At 42.4% G+C, this 17,869-nt stretch overlaps 1 protein-coding gene across 1 annotated transcript; it reads right to left on the bottom strand.

Moving 5' to 3' along the window:
- Positions 1-343: 343 nt before the first annotated feature.
- Positions 344-17,625, bottom strand: XK (X-linked Kx blood group antigen, Kell and VPS13A binding protein). The gene is made up of 3 exons (XM_061378046.1): positions 17,324-17,625; positions 8,312-8,574; positions 344-1,750 (listed from the first exon to the last, which is right to left on the bottom strand). Exons 1-3 carry the CDS (start codon positions 17,566-17,568, stop codon positions 924-926), a joined length of 1,335 nt encoding a protein of 444 aa, XP_061234030.1. The 5' UTR covers positions 17,569-17,625; the 3' UTR covers positions 344-923.
- Between the last annotated feature and the right edge of the window lie 244 nt (positions 17,626-17,869).

Genomic DNA, 17,869 nt, shown 5'->3' with positions numbered 1-17,869 from the left:
AGGCATCTGGTTAACACTGAGTAATAGGTCTCCAGAGAATGATTCATATCACTTGCCTTAAGAGGATGTTTATAAAATGGATTGAATCACTCCCTGAAGATGTGCTCCGGATAGCACCCACATGACTAGCTCACACTATCTGCCCAGCTTTCAGATATTTAAAGTTATGTGAAGTGAACACCACCCTAATACTAGCTGATCACAAACAAAGTATTAGACAAACGATAATGTCAGAAAAATTAGCTATTCTAGAACATCCCAATTAACGTGTTAAATTTAATTCCCTTGCTAACAAGCAGCAAATGTGAAGGGTGAAACAGTGCAAAGCCGGTAACGCCAGTCACATTTCAGTATTAGTGCTGGCTAATTGGCTGTTTCTTGGCAACCCAGACTACACTGCATTGTAGAAGTCCAACTCTTATACCTCAGACAGAAGTATTATCTTATTACACTTCATTAGAGTGTAAAAAAGTCTGCAATTTGGTCAAAGCAGACCACAGCTACAGTCAGTATATAGTCAGGGTCTATGCTCTGTTTCCATGCTAGGGTTGCATGCCATAATGACATTCTATCTGAAATAAAATGCATTCCCTTCCATCCTCAGATTTCCTGAGTGAGATGAGCATCAGGCCGGTTCTTGAAGGATGTCTTCTATGGTTTCAAAGTAAGCATGTGATAATAAACCTATGTGCAAGAAAACCCTGAAATAGAATTCTACAAAGAAAGATTGCTCTCAGTACACAAACACAGAGATACACATACTCATACACTACATTTTCCACAAAGGTAAGCTTGTCAGTTGTCATGCAGTACTACACCTGTAAGAAAGTAATCCCATCCACAAGACACAATGTCCAAGATACACAATGCTCCCAGCAGGTGATCTGCCATCTTCCAAAGGCACCTACTTGCTTCCAGATGTACTAGGCATTGGAAGAAATGCTTTGATGAGGATTCCCCTTTTGAGAATATATTGTCTTGCTACTGCTCCGTGCTTCATCAGAATTTTCAGGAGATTTCACCTCTGCCTTGTCTATCAGTATGCTGGATTTGGGAGGCTTGCAAATAAAGCAGAGGAACTTGAAACAGGACAGCAAACCTTCAGAAACACTGGATGAGAAGAGCTTTTTGCAAGGGTGGCAGAACTGGTAGAAGACCAACATGAAGAGGATAGCCATGCAGTAACCTATCAGGAGCTGCAAGACCAACAACGGGGCACAGACATAGAGGTAGATATCAGTTTTATAGATGTACCACATCAGCAGGAGGAATGCATTCTCGATGAATCGCAGCATGTAATACACAGTCAGTCGGTACCAATTTTGGGATTTGTTAATTAAGTCAGGATCATTGAGCTTCACCTGCACAGCTGACCAGCAGAACATGTTAATGCCAGCATACAGGAAGGTGAGAAGGCACAAGACAATGGTAGTGCCGACCCTGCTCAATGCCTTCTCTATGTTCTCAGGAAATGGGGACTTGCTTTGCCAGAAGAGAATCCATGGGTAGAAGAAAAACCCAAAGAAATTCACTAGCACAACGGGAAGTATCCAGATTTGAAGGACTGAACTGAAAAGAACCAACACCGTAACCCGTATAGCAATCTCAAAGCTTCTCCACATGAATATGCAGAGGTAGGCAGCTGGTTTCACGCTGACATCATAATCATCATACTTAATCTTAATAGCCAGGATGTTGCAGCGTAAGGCACCATATACAATTGACAGGAGAGAAAGGACCATAAAAATACCTACAAAGAGAAAAGACAGATCAGGACCTTCAGCTTAGCAGAAGTTAAAGACATTGCAAATTAACTGTTTTCACAGCAAAAATCCCCCATTCCTTGTATACACATCTGGGTTCTTACTCTAACCCTACCTCCTATTTTAGACTCCATTTTTTAGTTTTCCAAGTAGTTAGAAAGCAAAAAGGCACTTAACAGTCAGAAGCATCTCTCCTCCTCCCCCTGACATGGGCTGTTTGTACATATACTGTCCTTGGTAATTATATAGCTCAGTCATAAGAGTATCCAACCTGCTCTCAAACTCTCACAGTACTCCAAAAGGCAGAGGGGTGCCACTCCCTCCCCATACAGATGAAAAACTGCAAAACAGAAGTTGAAATATTGGAGTAGTTCGGGCATGCAGATAACTCAGTGCTTGTGAAGTTCTTTGTCACGGCAAATTGTCTAAAATGAAAAGCTCTGTGATGGAGCTCAAAATTGAAAGCCAGAGCAATTTAAACCCAGAACCACCTGCACATTCTCTGCCTGTGCAGAGATCTGCAACTGTGTAAGATTTGCTCACTTGTCTCCACTGTGTTTTCCTATACACCTATCTGTATCATGCATTTAAAATCAACACTTTTAAAAAATGTCTTTAAATTCAGATCAACTTTTCGTATCTCCCATCTATCCAGAAACCCTCAAGTGAATGTTTCATGGCTTTTAAATTCTCAGAAAGTGAAGGCAGAAGCCAAGGGTTACCTGGCTTCCCCTCCAGATGCAATAGGGAAAAAGCTTTCTGGCATTCCAGGAAGGAGTCTTGTCTTGCCACATTAAGTAGGTTCAAACGTACAAGAACCCTGGATGCATAGAATAAACATCCATTGAGAAAGCACCTTGATGTTCAAAGTGCCAACTGCCCACAGTTCTGTTAGCATTTGCATACTTTCTTCACAGTTTTTACTGAGATGCCAATTAGCTGCTGATTCAGGGGACTAATTTTAGGCATCCCCCCAATCAATACTTCTCATTTCAATCTAATATTTTGTCCATGCAAGGAACTTTCAATGAAACTAACCAAGCTGTCTGGTCACGGTACAGAACATTATATGCATCAGATATAACAATCAGAGTTGGGAATTCTTGATTATGTCAATTACTGCTGCATTGCTTAGCAACCAGTGCTTTCTGCAGCATTCAATTAGTTTATGTGTCAATATCCTACAAATGAACTGGATTCCCTGATTTGCTATAGCTCTATAGCCATGACTATCAGGACTTTTTCTAATTAAAGTTATTAATTTATAAGCATGACTTTGAAATAAACAAGTGTATTTCAGGATCTCTAACAACTTTCTAACTGGATTTTTTTTAATAATTTTAGTTAACCTCTCTCCCACCCTGATCCTCAAACACCTCTGAATTATTTTGGAAAATAATCAATCCTTTATATCTAATTTTCCAATAGCACTAAGATGAAAAATGTTTGCCATATTATGTGGTAATTTTCTACAGGCCAGTTTGGTGGTGCATAAATTCTCAGGAAATGGTTATTTATTTGGTTGTTTAACACTTAGATTTTTATTAGGTGTTTTTAAATGTCTTTCTTACTCAGTAGTGTACTTGTTCTCAGAATTTGGTTGAAAGCAGAGCAGCAAGCAAGTGCAGCCAAGAACACTGCTTCATACCCTGTGGGTCTTCACAAAAATCTTTCCTGCAGTTTTGAGCCAGCTCTAGAACTGTGAAAGAACAAATAACTTCCAGCACCTAATGAAACAAAAGAATATTCTCAAAGTTAAAGAAACAAAAACCCCTACACACTAGGGACAGGGTGCTGCTGTCCTGGAACTCTGCTTGCTTTCTGCTTTGATAAACACGACATGCATCTTACTACCCCATTTTATTTCAGGGATTTTTTATTTATCTCAAACATGTCTTAAAAACTCAAGCCTTTGAAAGAGGCATTTCTCTACTGATAGAAACCACTCTTGACGCTGGTTTAATATAGTAGCCCAGTCCTCTTTTCTCAAAAGCTCAGTACTGCCACCAAACCTTCAGTTTGAACATCACTTTTAGGTCTGCATAAAAGATGGTTTGAAGCAACCACAAAGGAAAACAGAGGAGTGTGACCTTATTGTTGCTTTTACTCATACTGAGCAGGCAAAGAAGTGAAATTTGAAAGGCCCTGGATCAGTCCCGAATTCCCTAACAGTACTTATAAAGGTGGCATTTCTCTTTTTCCTTGTTGCTCCTAGTAGGCTGAACTTTTCTTACAAATCAAAGGTGCACACTCAGTCATCCAGGGAGGCACTGATTTACTTTGGTTTTTTATTATGTGTTAAATCTTTTCAAGACCTGGTGGTTCCCACTTCAGAAATTGCTAAAAGAGTGAATTCTGCTCTAGATGAACTACATCACAAATACCTATTCCTCAAATCTTATATTCTGCTGAAGAATCATAAGTTATCTATTTATATACTATAGTTTTCTAAACTGATAACCAGAACCCTTGAAAAATAATGGCACTTACTTTTTTACTTAGGGCAAGACACCTAGGTATGATTTCTTTTTTTTGCCTTAAGATATAATTTCAACACTTAAAACCAACTATTAATACTTGGACTATGTTGTTTAAACAATGAGAAAAGGAGTCTGTGGTCAGAGCTTAATGAGTTGAGGAGAAGCAACAGTAGAAGCATCTTACAGATATCTAGTAAGACCACCTACAAAGCTGAGTCATGAACATTAGGAAAGTGACACTGCAAAATAAAAAAAACAAAAAACAAAAACAGAAAAGCCCAAAACCACTATTCTTGAAGATGGCAGTGACTGCTGCAGATTTTCACTTAAAAAGAAGTACCTTCTTCAGCAGAATAATTTTACTTTTAAATGGTAAGAAATCCACCTTCTGAGATTATTTTGTCACTGTAAGCAACACTTGAAAAAATAACTTGACTGCTGTTAATAGCACAAAAACTTTAAGCTTACAACAAGATCACTCTTACCAGAAACATATCTTCCACATTCAATACTGCACACTAAGAACTGGCCCTTTTTCAAGGGTAAGAGGCAAAGTCACACAACCCCCACCTCCAGCTTACGAGTTTTGCAATTAACTTGGGTCTTTTTGGCACCTCTTGGCCTTCCACTTCTCCAGGTGGTATTACCTAAGTGAAAAGGTCTGGGTTACTGCCCAACAGTAAGTGGACCTGAGCCTAATTAATGTCAGGCATCTCTTCAACACAAAGTAATAGCTGACTCTAAGGCAATGCATGATAGAGACAGATGCTGAAGCATTTAATACAGGGCAAAGCCCAAGTGCACAAGAGAGACCTTAGCTCCTGTTCTGGAGTGGCAATTACAAAGTCACGCTGGGCATTTCATACACTAACAAGTTAGGAACTTCTTCCCAGTTACGCTGTAATCAAAGAAAGCCTAAAACTAGGACTCAGGCCATACTGGTGGGTTTCCAGTGTGGCATTTCACCCAACACCACTTCTACACATTTCATGCTGAACAGTCACCAAAGCTTTACGTCTTTCATCAGTAACCTAGAAGCTTTGTCCTGCTTTTAGTTCTCTTGATCTTATGTTCTTGAACAGTGAAATGACAATTTTGGAGAACACCGGCATGATCATCCAGAAGAAAATACCCAGATAAATTAATTAATGTCATGAAATACATAAGATGCAGCATGGTTCTTTTTGACAAAGTTCTAGGCAAGCATGCATGCTTTTTGCAGAACCGTTCAATTCAATAGTGCAAGCAGTAATGAGTTTCAAACATATTTGAAAGGGACAAGCCATGCTATGCAGCATGATGATAAACTGCTTTAGGCTCACAGCTGATACTGATCTCATTACCACTGACCAAGCAGAATTTACACAGAATAACAGACAGGTTAGTGTAGGAATGCAAAAAATAAATAAAAATAAATGAGACTCATGAGGAGAGAAGACAAAAAATGTGGAAATGAAAAGACAAGGAGTCAGTGATATTTGTAACATAAATAAATGGAAAAAATAGTGCACTTTGGAGGATCAGTGTCAAAGAACATGGAAGTTGAAGACATCTGAAGTGTGAAAGAGCTTGACTGTTAAATTTCTTTGATGATGCTGCAAGATCAAAAGGTTAAAGTCACGTATCCGTACGTAAGAATCAACATGTACATACATCACAGTTTAAGCCCAGCTGGTAACTCAGAACCATGTAGCTGCTCACTCACTCCTCCCGTCCAACTTATTCCTCCCCCTGCTCCCCAGAGGAATGGGGAGGAGAATCGAAAGAATGCAACTCCCATAGGTTGAGATAAGAACAGTCCAATAACTGTTCCAATAATAATAATGATAAGGGAAATAACAAGGGAAGAGAATAAAACCTCTCACCACCTGCCGACCGATGCCCAGCCCGACCGAGCAGTGACCTAGCCCTCCTGGGTAACTGCCCCCAGTTTATATAATGGGCATGACATGCTGTGGTATGGAATACCTCTTTGGCTAGTTTGGGTCAGGTGCCCTGTCTCTGCTTCCTCCCAGCTTCCCCTCCTCCCTGGCACAGTATGAGATTCAGAAAGTCCTTGGCCAGACTGAACAGTACTGAGCAGCCACTAAAAACATCGGTGTGACCAGTGCTGTTCCCAGGCTGAAAGTCAAAACCACAGCACTGCACCAGCTACTAAGAAGAAGAAAAATGACTGCTACTGCTGAACCCAGGACAACAAACCACAAGCTGACACTGTGCTATGCATCATTCTCATTTACTCTGGAGCCTGAATAATACTGGTGAATAAAAGGTACTACTGAAGGAGTAAGGTGGCTGAAGAGATTGCAGAAAGGGTAAATATTTCAGAAGGTAAAATATACGCAAGAGGGATGTGGTCAGGACTCTTGTTTCTCTGTTGAATGAGCTCTAACAGACATTGCTGCTGTTCCCAAAACACTGAGTAGAAAAAAACAAAACAAAACCACTTTTTATATATATATATATATATACACATACACACACATATTTTCTTTACATGTCTATATTTTAGAATTACACGTGTTATGGAGATGGCTCCTGAGAGACATGAGATGACTACTGCATTTGCTGGTGGGTTTACTGAACTCTCTGGTGAGCCAGCTTCTCTCTGGTTGTTTAACTACACCCACAGAAGGTCACTTATCAGTTATCAGTCTGTGATTCAGAATTTATTTCAGCAGTGACCGATAGAAGTCAGAACAGGGAGTTACAAATCATTAAATATGCAATTCTCTAATAATCTGGAATACAGCACTTCGCCTTGGCAATCATGACCAGCAAGGTCAACACCAGTAATAGAAGAAATACAATAAAAAGGTGACCTTTCTCAAGCAAATGCCACCTGCAGCAACATGATTGGAAATTCTGCTAATTGCACAACTCAGCAAAGGATTCAGCTGCTTTGTTCCCATCCCACAGCACAGATGCCATGGTTATTCAAAGAGACTACCTTAGCTGTGAAGTAAGGTCAGGAGTAATATCTTTCAAGTAAGAACTGCTATGACCTTAAACAAATACTTTTGTAAAAAGACCTCAACCTGTTGTAATATGCTTATGCACTGACTCACCCTTTGGAATACTAAAGTCTTCTGTTCTCTGAACTGAGGGGAGAACCCTGACATTATTATAAAGGCTTGTCTAAAAATCTTAGTTCCTTACCTTGGTACAGTGCCAACCAAGGCACCAGAACTGAAGAAAATGTTCAGATTCATAATGGGTTACCCTAGTCTCAGCCTCCCTAGCTGTAAAGCTGGTAAAAGATCCCTGGCCTCTCAGGACCCCAGAGATGTAACGAGATGTATTTCAGTGGAAACATACCTCCAGTTCACATAGTTGCCAAAGTCCCTTTTTACACCGAAAGGCTGGTTGTCCTACGACCCCCTGGAGTAGGTTCTTTATTTAGCAGTGTGCCAGCAAATCAAGACTGATTTTTCAATGAACTGGAGCAAGATGCAGAGTCCCACAGTCCTGGTAAGTCCATGTGGTGCAGCACTGCGTGGTGAAGGCTTAACATCTTGGGTCCAGAGATTAGATGGCCACATTTGCATACCAGCTTAGTGAGTCCTACCTTTAGATACCAAATTCAGTGTCTGTCACAAGTAAAGTCTGTTCACTCCCTCAGTCCGTATTTAAAACCACATTCTTGAAAGTACACCTTCCTTACTGCAGCATGGAAAAACATGCTCTGCACTGTACCCAATGGAATCTTCCAGAAAGTATGCTCAAAACTCAAAATGGAACACAGGTAATTTTTTGTTTTATCTTTTCAAGAAAACAGCTCAGTCCCTCCAGCTGCCTACCTTGCATGCCACAATAGCCAATTTATCAAATTACTGTTTTTTATTGCAATCCAAGTATGCTACACAAATTGTCATAGTCTAAAATATGATCATATAAAGACAAACTTGACAGCAACATCACCATCAAAACAACCATCAGAAGTTGTCAGGGAGATGAAACCTAGTACAATTAAGTTTGATTCTTGTCCATGACAGCTATACCTGACTGCTGATGTTTCTCCTCTCCCTCCCACCAAAATACAGAGGTGAAAACAATAGCTCTACCTACTTCTGGCAGCTGTGATCTCCTGCTGCAGGACACAGATGTAGAGCTGGAGAGTGAGCTGGGGTGCTGAGCCAAGGAACGCCTGGATCACAGATGCCCTGCTGAATGCAGACCTGTGCGTACACAGCTTGCCTTCGGCCTGTCCCACTTCTTTTTCGATTTCTTCTGAGTACCCATCCTTGGGCATCTGCCTCTTCTTTGTGATGCTGACATAGGGCTCTTCAACTCTGCCAGCATGGAAGTAAATGTAAAAGACTTCCACACACCTAGAAGCAAATCAGTAATTAATGTAACAGGAAAAAAAAAGAAAGCATAGGTCTTCCCACTCCTAAGTATTTTAAGCCATCATATACTAAGACTTAAGTAATACGTTCATAGAGCAAAGCCTGTACATTTTCTCCTTCTGGCAAATTTGGAATATGAAGATTTCACTCTTTAAAAATGTGAACTACGTGCAAGTAAAGAGCAAGAATCTGGCAGTGCCCTTTGGGCTGCTTGTAGTACTCAGACATGGGAGGAGGTTTAGTTGTTTCCTATAAGCTGCCCTTGCTCTCTGCTGTCCTATTAAAGTCCCTAAACTCTTCATCCTCTACAATGTTCATAGGCTGCTAACCCAGAAATCAAGTTGGAAGTTTTTCTTCAGATAGTCATGTTTTTCTCTTCTACTTACCCATACATCTGTGACATGCCAACAGGACACTACAGTAAAAACACTTTTTATGTCTTAAACAAAAAGTCTCAAGATGTTGGAGGGGAGTTCAGAGTATGAGTGGGTGCACATACCTCATGAACAGTTGGACTCTTTAACTCTTGCCTTAACAAGCCATAGCAGCAAGAATGAGAACAAGCCTCACAACCCTGGAAATTCACATTTCTTTAAAAAAGACGCAGAAATAAGAGCTTTGCTCCTTACATTTGCTTACATTTTCTGCACTGTTTAAGGCATATTAAACAATCTTGCAAAAACATTCGAAGTAAGAAGATGCAGTGTTTCCAGTTGCTGCAGGTCTTCAAACTTTAAACAGAAGGGGAACAAACCCTCTTGCTTATGTAGGTCTAACTTACCACAGACGAACTTCTAAGGAACAAAGGGGTGCTAGCATATGCACTTCTATATATAAATTACATATTGTACTATTTGCTGCCTCTACATATACACAGACAATAATCCAAAAGGGTTGGCAGCAGCAAACGCTATAGCAAAAAGGACAATCTGGCTCCTTGATTATTAAAGACAATAGAGCCTCAGACAGATGCCTGAAAGTTTCTGAAACTCCCTTCCAACTACTAATTTCAGATTGGCAAAAGCTTTGTAAAGCTATTCTAAGAGAGCTGCTTGGATATGAAGATGTCAAGGGTGGGCTTGGGCATCATGCAGGACCCAAAACATGTACAACAATAGTCAGCCTTGTCTGGGAAGTAATAACAAGCAAGTCTACTTAGCTACAGGTGAAGTCACAAGCTGAGGGAGAAGAGAGAGGAAAGAACCTCTATTTCTACCACATTGCATGGGGTCCTAAAAATACAGGGCATGCTGTCCACGTACATCAGGACGATAAAGGATAAATTGCATTGACTACTGAAAAATAAAACCCCCAGAAGTCCGAACCCAGTGTGGACACAACCTGCCTTCTTTTATGCCTAACACTGGTACAGGCTTCAAGAGATAAAACAATCATAGTGTGAGCAGCAGAACTGGTGAGGACTGTCTTCCAATCCAGAGGGAGGCTGTGTGAGGAGAAACCCTCAGTTGAGAGGGTGACCTATGGCACCAGATCTCGTCACATCACATCTTCTATGGCCCAACACACATGGCATCTTCTTTTGCATGAGCATCATCCTCTGAAGAGGACTGAGGTCTTCTTTCCTTCCATAGTGCCTGCTGAGGTTCATCTCCTTCACCTGGCTGCCTCTGTAGGTAAAACTTGCTGGAATGCAGCGCCTCCAAGTCTCTGACAGGTCAGATTTGGCCAGTGAGTTTTTGTAATGCACAAATAAGGCTTACCTTCTATTTACAAGTATCACACAATTACAAAGCTCAGAAGTATGCTTGTCCAAGAATTTGAATTCCTGTTTCCTCCTTAGCTTGACTTTTTTCAACAACTGCAAAGTCAGAGTTTACTGCCTTTTAGGGGAAAGCTAACAGACCAGATTGATGAAAATTCAAATAAAAGCATACTGACTTTTATTTTAATAAACTTATTTTTTCCCCCTAACAGGACCGCTAGCAACTTGCCTCTGCTCTAGATGGAAAGCAGTTTTAGGATCCTGTAGTATTATCCTTGATTCCCTAGGCATCAGCTACCATTATCACTACAGCCATTCAAAGTGCTGGTGTTCCACAGGCTCCATTCACAGTGGTAACTTTCTATTTTCCCCTTGTTAATCATTTCAGTCCCTGCCAGTCTTGTTCCATGTGAAAAACTCCATGCAGCCAAAAATAAAGTGTGAAAAATTAATAAAGCACATCTTATGAAGCCAACAGAGATTCTGAAACAAAAACACTGATTTTATTCCAAAATAAAGATCCCAGAACATTTTTGTCTCACTTAGTTTTCACAGCCATCTATTCATCCTGAGCTGAGGGCAAGTCTGAAGCTATTACAGAAAATGAAATCTCAGCATCAGCCTCTGAACTCTTTCTGTGTGTCATTAGAAGTGGATACAGTCTAGGGACCCATCTAGCAAATATGCAGTAATCCCATAATACAGATTATAAAATTCATAAGACTACTGACTATAGCAAATATTATAATCAACAAAATGTTGGGGTTTGGAGCAAGCATTTGATTCATATATATTACCTAGGTATTAAGTAGAAGTATACCGTTTTGTGATGGGAAATTTTATACCTGTATAGAAAAGCAAACACAATGTGAAAAGGTCTAATGAACAAACCTTAGAGCCAAAGGGCACTTTTACCAGTACAACAGAGCAATAAAAATGGTATGCGCAAGCACTCAGATTACAATAGTAATGATGCTCATCTTTTCTCCAAGGCCAGCCCACCCCATCCCACACAGAAAGTGTCTTGGAGGTCATGCTTTCTGGGGCAAATAACAAATGCACTCAAGACTCTAACTGGAGCCACTGCCCAAGCAACTGCTTCAAACAGGAGCAGGCTGTCATCTGATACAGATGAAAGAGCGTTGGTTGGTGCTTGAAAGAGCAAGCATTGGTGATAGAGCAAGCACCAATCTAAATGTTTTAGTAAGCACCTGAAGAACCATCCAGGTGAGAAGAGTTCAGAACAATGATGAAGAATCAATTCAGATCATGCACGTGGTGGGTTACAACTGTGCCTGTGAAGTGCATTCTGAAGGGCTGGACATCTTGTCTTTAAATGAACTGGTTTGTTCCTTTTTAGTATGAAACACAACTAAGATACAATGCAAAAGAGGGTAATTTAGATCAGACATTAAGAAGAAATTCTTCACTATGAGGGTGGTGATGCACTGGAACAGGCTGCCCAGAGAAGGTGTGGATGCCCCACATTGGAACTAGATTATCTTGAATGTCCCTTCCAACCCAGACCTTTCTATGATTCCATGATAAAGGAATTGCTTCCTGCCAGTTTTCCTCCACAAACTGCTACAGAATGGGAATTCCCCAGAAGGCCCAGCTGCTCACTGCTCATCACTGCTCCCCTCCAAAGCAACAGCAGTGAGAGATCCCAACTTCTGCACAATCCATCTCCTGCAATGCAGTGATGTTTAGGATACTTTCAATACATCCTCCCATGACATCCACAGCACAAGGCAAGCAGATGGCCATTTTCACTGCATGTAATGGCAGTCACAATACAGGCTCTGAAAGAACTAAAGTTACTCTGAAGAAAATAAATGTCAGATCTACTCTACAGTGCTAATCAATAGATAAGTAAAAGATGGGGCTGCTTTCTCCCCTGCTGCCAGATCTTGGCAGAGAGAAGAGCTATATTTTTTCAAGGATCCTGATGGTGTCTTCAAGGGGTGATTCAGCAGCTACACATTCATCTTCTACACAGTCAGTAGGAGGAACAATCTTATACTTACATGCCCGCTGTGAGCAAGCACCTCATTCCCTCTTTTAATCATGGATGCGTGGGATTCAAATGCAGGCGAAATAATGGTGTGAAGAGGGAGCAGGCAATGAAACCAGAACTTCCCACAGCCAACAAGCACTCCAAGAACAAATCTCTATTCAAGACCTATCCACACACTCTCACTGCCAATGTATAAACAGATTTCCCTAATGGCTCAATTTTTAGTAATTTATTTTCTTTAGAGAAGCATACAAAAGATTTGTCAGCCCTGTGGATTTACTACCTGCATCAGGCAAAGATCTGTTCCTCACTCATTGTTCTATCTGCACTATCGGTTCTGTTCATCACATCATGGACACTTAACACACCTACTCAAGAACAAGGGAAAAATGAAGAAGCCTGAAAAGGGTCTAGGCATATTCTCCTCATCTAGAAAGAGATGCATCAACAGTTGTAAATTTTAGAGCTTTCAGAATCTCCTACAGCAAGGTCAGCCAAGTCCCACAGGGAAGAGAGGCTTTTAGACCTGTGCTATTCAGAACTACAAAACAGGTCACTAAGAAAGAGACTACTCATGAGAGACCTTCTGTTTCTGCACAACGTGACTGAAGGACTATCTGCACTGTTAAGAGCGTTTTAAATTTCAAACTGCAGAACTAGGCAGCCAAAACATTAATGCCTCTGATAATTTCAGCCTATAGGTGTTTTGATTTGGTTTTTGTTGGTTTGGGGTTTTTTCACTTCCTGCTTACAGAATTTAACTATGACTGTAACAGCAGCTCCCCTGGCAGTTTGGTGCAAACATCCTATTGCATCTGCTTTGCTGCTGTCTACACAATACTCAGACATATGTAATTGTTTCTCCTTATGCCTTGAGAAAACAAGCCTGACCCCATTAAAAAAACCCCACAAGTAAAACAACAAAAAATCCCCCCAACTCTATTGTAGTCTATTGTTTATATCCTTGTCCTGTTAAAATCTGAGGAAAACGGTCATTAGTGTTCTATTGAGAGGCCTGTTATCACAAAATCTCAGCATAGTTAGGGTTGGAAAGGACCTTAAGATCATCTAGTTCCACCGCCCCTGCCTCGGGCAGGAACTTTCAATTTTTTTCTGCAGGAGCAGTTCATCCTTCTGCAGACAGAGACATCTCCTGATTGCATGCTCCTTGTGAGGAAGAGCCTGTATGTCCACATTCAGCTAATAGAGCACTAGGGACTGTAGTTTCAGGGACACCAGCAGTCACTTAGCTTTCTTCTCAATGGAGCTAGTACCAGAAGGAAGCACTGCCAAGTTCACCCCAGTCCCTAGTAGGTATGTCACTTCAGTAATGTCTGCAGTAAGTTAGATGGTAGGAAACCACCACATCCATCAGATTTATGGTTCAATACCACCAACACCCCCAACTTGTGACTATAAATCCCAACTGCTCAAGCCAGCTTGTCAGAAATCTGTACTACTAGCTTCAGCCCCCAACCTATCCATTACTTGCAGAACAGAAAAGGGCAAGGAAGTTAACAGGGGGTTCTCTGGCACCGTTCATGAAGAGTTATCTGCACTTTGAATAAATCCCTAAGTGCAGGGCAGTACACTAGCAAATATACATCCAGATATGTATTGGAATTGTAGCATGACCTAAAATCTTGAGATAATCTCGGTGCTACAGGTGCCATTCAAATGAACAGGGAACAAAGAGACAGTTCTTGGATCAGGAGCAGCTGATAATGAGCCAAAAAGCCTATCATGATTTTCTCTAAAGAAAAGAAAAATGTATTAAATCTCTCACTGACATTATGACATTGACTATTATTTAAAATAATTTTTTTGTTATAATTTACTTTATGTGGCAAAAACCATATCTAATTTCACAAAAAAAAAAAAAAAGAATGAGAGAACGAGAATCCAAATTTATTTTCTAAGCATCCAGACAAATCAGTGTGTTCACAAGGAGTGCTACTGACCTGAAATACTGCAGGAATACCACATGGTGCCTGGAAACCTGCAGTCACTTTGATCCAGCCAACTCTCTGCATAGTCTAAGGCATGCCTGCATCCTGGGGATCAGAGCCAGGCTACTTAAGGGGGTAGGAATTTTACTGTACAAGTTGCTCTGAATATGCAGAGAAGCTCATAGTGGGAGAAAGAATTAAAACTGAGTGCATTAACACTACTCTCCCAGTACAGCAAAAGTCCTCTGCATGAGAAGGAATGCTTCCTAATTTTAGTGCTTCCAGTGGTAGCAGCAGGACAGCAAGTGCCTCCTGAACAGGTGGAGTGTGGGTGTTTGGGGAAGGTGGTGGTATAAAAGAAGGTTTTATGAGAGAATGTACTTTTTCCTCTGTCATGGAGAGAATTCAATACAGGCTGGATCATTTGGCTTGCCAAGCTAAATAGCCTCCTTCCCTGCCAAGATATTGCCAAACCATTCCCCAAAATTTAAACTTGACTTTTTAAGGGAAAAAGGAAGGGGAGCAAAGTGTCTAGCTTTTAAGACGATAAAGGAAACTCACACAACATGCATGGGCTCTCTGTAAAGCAGTGCATTGATATTTGAGTGTGAACAGAGAAATACTGTCCTGCATCATGTCACAAACCCGAGCTGATTAAAAAGTTAGTGTCAGCTTCTTTAAAGCCAGAGAAAGCAGAATGTCCTCTGTTGAAGCATGGTCATCTCACACAGCCTAAGGCTCCTTAACCTTTTGTTCTGATAGCGTGGGGTGACTATGTACCCTACTTGACATTATTTAACCCAGCCCTCCCTAAAAGGGTCTGGGCTGTGCCCGTGAGTTGTAAGAGGGACCCAACACAGGGGATGGAGTGCGGCTTCATACTGGGTGACTTCAAGCAGATGATTAACAGCAGCAGGACTCTGGTACAAACGAGCAGAACTTTGCCTAAAAGGATGTGAGAAAACATCTCCAGAGAAAATGGTCTTTTTCAGCTTACAGTGGTTAAAGCTACAACAAAGTGATGACACAGCCAAAACCTCAGACTTACATGTATTCCAGTCCACACAGAATAGAAAGCATCTTGTGCAAAGCAGGGAAAGGAAAGGCATTTCACATGCTGAAAACACTTCAACTTTTACAGTGCACATCTACACCTGGTGGGAAGTGATCAGTTTCCTCTTCTGACAGATAAAACAATGTTTAGTGGCAGTGGATAGGAAGACAATGAACCAAAAAAGAGACCCTTAATGTCTGTCACAGGCAGATCACATCACCTTCCCTCAGTTCTGTCCTACAAATAGACACATTTCCCTGAATCTGAAGAGAGGTGGTTTTCTACAAAACTTTTCCTCTTTGCTCTGTAGAGCCCTTCATGCCTTTAGCAGGAAATAAGTTTTTTTCAGGTGGCACTACGCCCTTTTTATCAGCAACTATAATTCCAGCTGTCCTGGGTCTAGAGAGAGGTTAACACACATCACTTTGTACTGCCTAAAGGATGCCATGGGAACTGCAGCACAGGCACACTGCAACACCTCCAGAGCATCTTCAACCCTCCTGAAACGCTCAGCTCGTAAATCTTTGAGAAAGGCACAAGTGCAGAGCTGGTGACACACTCATACACTGCAGTATCACGGAGAGGAGAGGGCAGGAGAGAAAAAGGCTGCTGTATACACACTACTTTTACATCACCCACTGCAGCTGGGAGCTTGCCAACACAGCACAGAGTGTGCTCTGCACCAGATGAAACTTGTGTTGCAAACAGATAAACTTCTGTTGAGAAAGGAAAAGTGAAATTGTGCTTGGTGGTTAAGGTCAAAGCAGAAGTCTATGTCTCTTCCCAGTAATTAGAAATAAAATCCTCTAATTTGTTAATTTTATTTACATCCTTCGCTTGCTGCTGCACTTCTTGCAGTTTCACATGACATTCTTTCCTTGTCTAATCTCAAGAAACTGATTTAGAATGACAAAAGTCATGAGCATAATTTTTATTCTGGTAGTTGCTTTCCCTTTGGGTCCACTCTTATTTTCCAAAGAACACGGAAGTATTTTGTTCTTAGCTTTTAGAAATATCAAGAACCTAACTGTTAAGCTATAATTTAAATATCTTGAAAATATTCACAAAAGAAGCAAACAAAAAAATCCAGCCACGGTTATAGAGGAATTCAATGGGGGTTTGAAGTTTAAGATGTTTTGTAACATCCAAACATCACCCTTATTAATGTGAACACATCGTCTTTTTCCACACTGCCCAGGAATTTCAGAAAGTTTGGGATGCTTTTCCTAGCCTCTACCACAGAGATACTGTATTTACTGCCTTTCTCTTTAAATAAAAGAATTGAATTTAAATTCCAAATGAAAGCCCAACAACAAACACTTTGTCACGGGACTTCTGTAACTTTTCACCTATCTATTGTTTCTTTTGTCCCTAAGGACATTTTCAGTGAGAAGTTGAAGTGAAGTTGAAAAACTTCCAAGGCAATCTGGGGCAAGAATCTCACTTTCGGAAAGAGGAGACAGACTACAGGATTACTGGTCTTCCCAAGATGCACAGATGAGATGCATCCTATCACTGTTTTAAACTAGCGACTGAGCAAGTGTTCCTTTTCTCTCTTGGAGGTAACCTCAGAGTAAAGTGTTCCGGATGAACCAGCAGCGATGAGAGCCGTTTGCAAAGAGCTGCAAGGACAGAAAACAAGAGCAGGAACGCCACCCGTGAAAGGGAGCGAGATCTCCGCCTGCCCACCCCTCCGGAAAGCTTCACCCATCTCCTTCCAACGCCAAGCGCTTACCGAGGGCCGCAAAGCACCGCGGCCCCCCGCCGCTCTCCTGCCTAAGGACAGAATCCCCTGCAAAGGGAATGATTCCTCCCGCAGCTTCAGAAATAAGACTAGGGAGGATGCGGTCGCCGGTAACACCGGTGTAGAGCAGCAGCAGCGGCAGCTCGGGAGTGGCGCAAAGGCCGGGGCTTTCTGGACACCGAGCGAGCCCCGCGGGCTCTCCCCGCCGAGGTGGGATGGCCGGGGCGAGGCGGGACTCACCGACCTGACGAGGGGCCCGAGCTGCAGGAGGTGCAGCAGCAGCACCAGCGGGCGGTCGCGGCTCACGTCGCGGTGGATGAAGACCAGGCTGAGCTGCACCAGCGCGCAGGGCAGGAGGGCGAAGAGCAGAGTCAGCCACTGCCACATGCGGTCCCCCGCCGCGCGGTACGCCCCGCTCAGGCACAGCGCCGCCACCGTCTCGGCCACAAAGAGGACGAGCGACACGAGGACGGAGCCCGGGAATTTCATCGCCGCCCGCCCCACACCGCCTCAGCCCACGGGGGGCGATTTCGCCGCGCTGCAGCCGCCCCACGCGCCGGCCCAGCCCGGCCCGCCCAGCCGCCGCTCGCTGAGGCACAGCGCCCACTAGGGGGCGCCCACCGTAAGGGAGCCGCTGGCGCAGCCGCCGCGCCGCGGGCTCCGGCCAGGAGGGGCCAAGGCAAGGCCCGGGGGTCGCTGGGGACCTCCCGTTGGCGACCCCCGTGTGGATGCGCTCGGCTGTGCTGGGGCTTGGTCCTGGTAGCGCCTTGGCTGCGCTGTAAATGGGAAA

This window comes from Neopsephotus bourkii, unplaced genomic scaffold, assembly GCF_033783945.1.
Source record: "Neopsephotus bourkii isolate Nb327-2 ecotype Australia unplaced genomic scaffold, CSIRO-AGI_Nbou_v1 NB_1763, whole genome shotgun sequence".
NCBI lineage: Eukaryota > Metazoa > Chordata > Aves > Psittaciformes > Psittacidae > Neopsephotus > Neopsephotus bourkii.
This window is presented reverse-complemented; position numbering and strand designations above follow the sequence as displayed.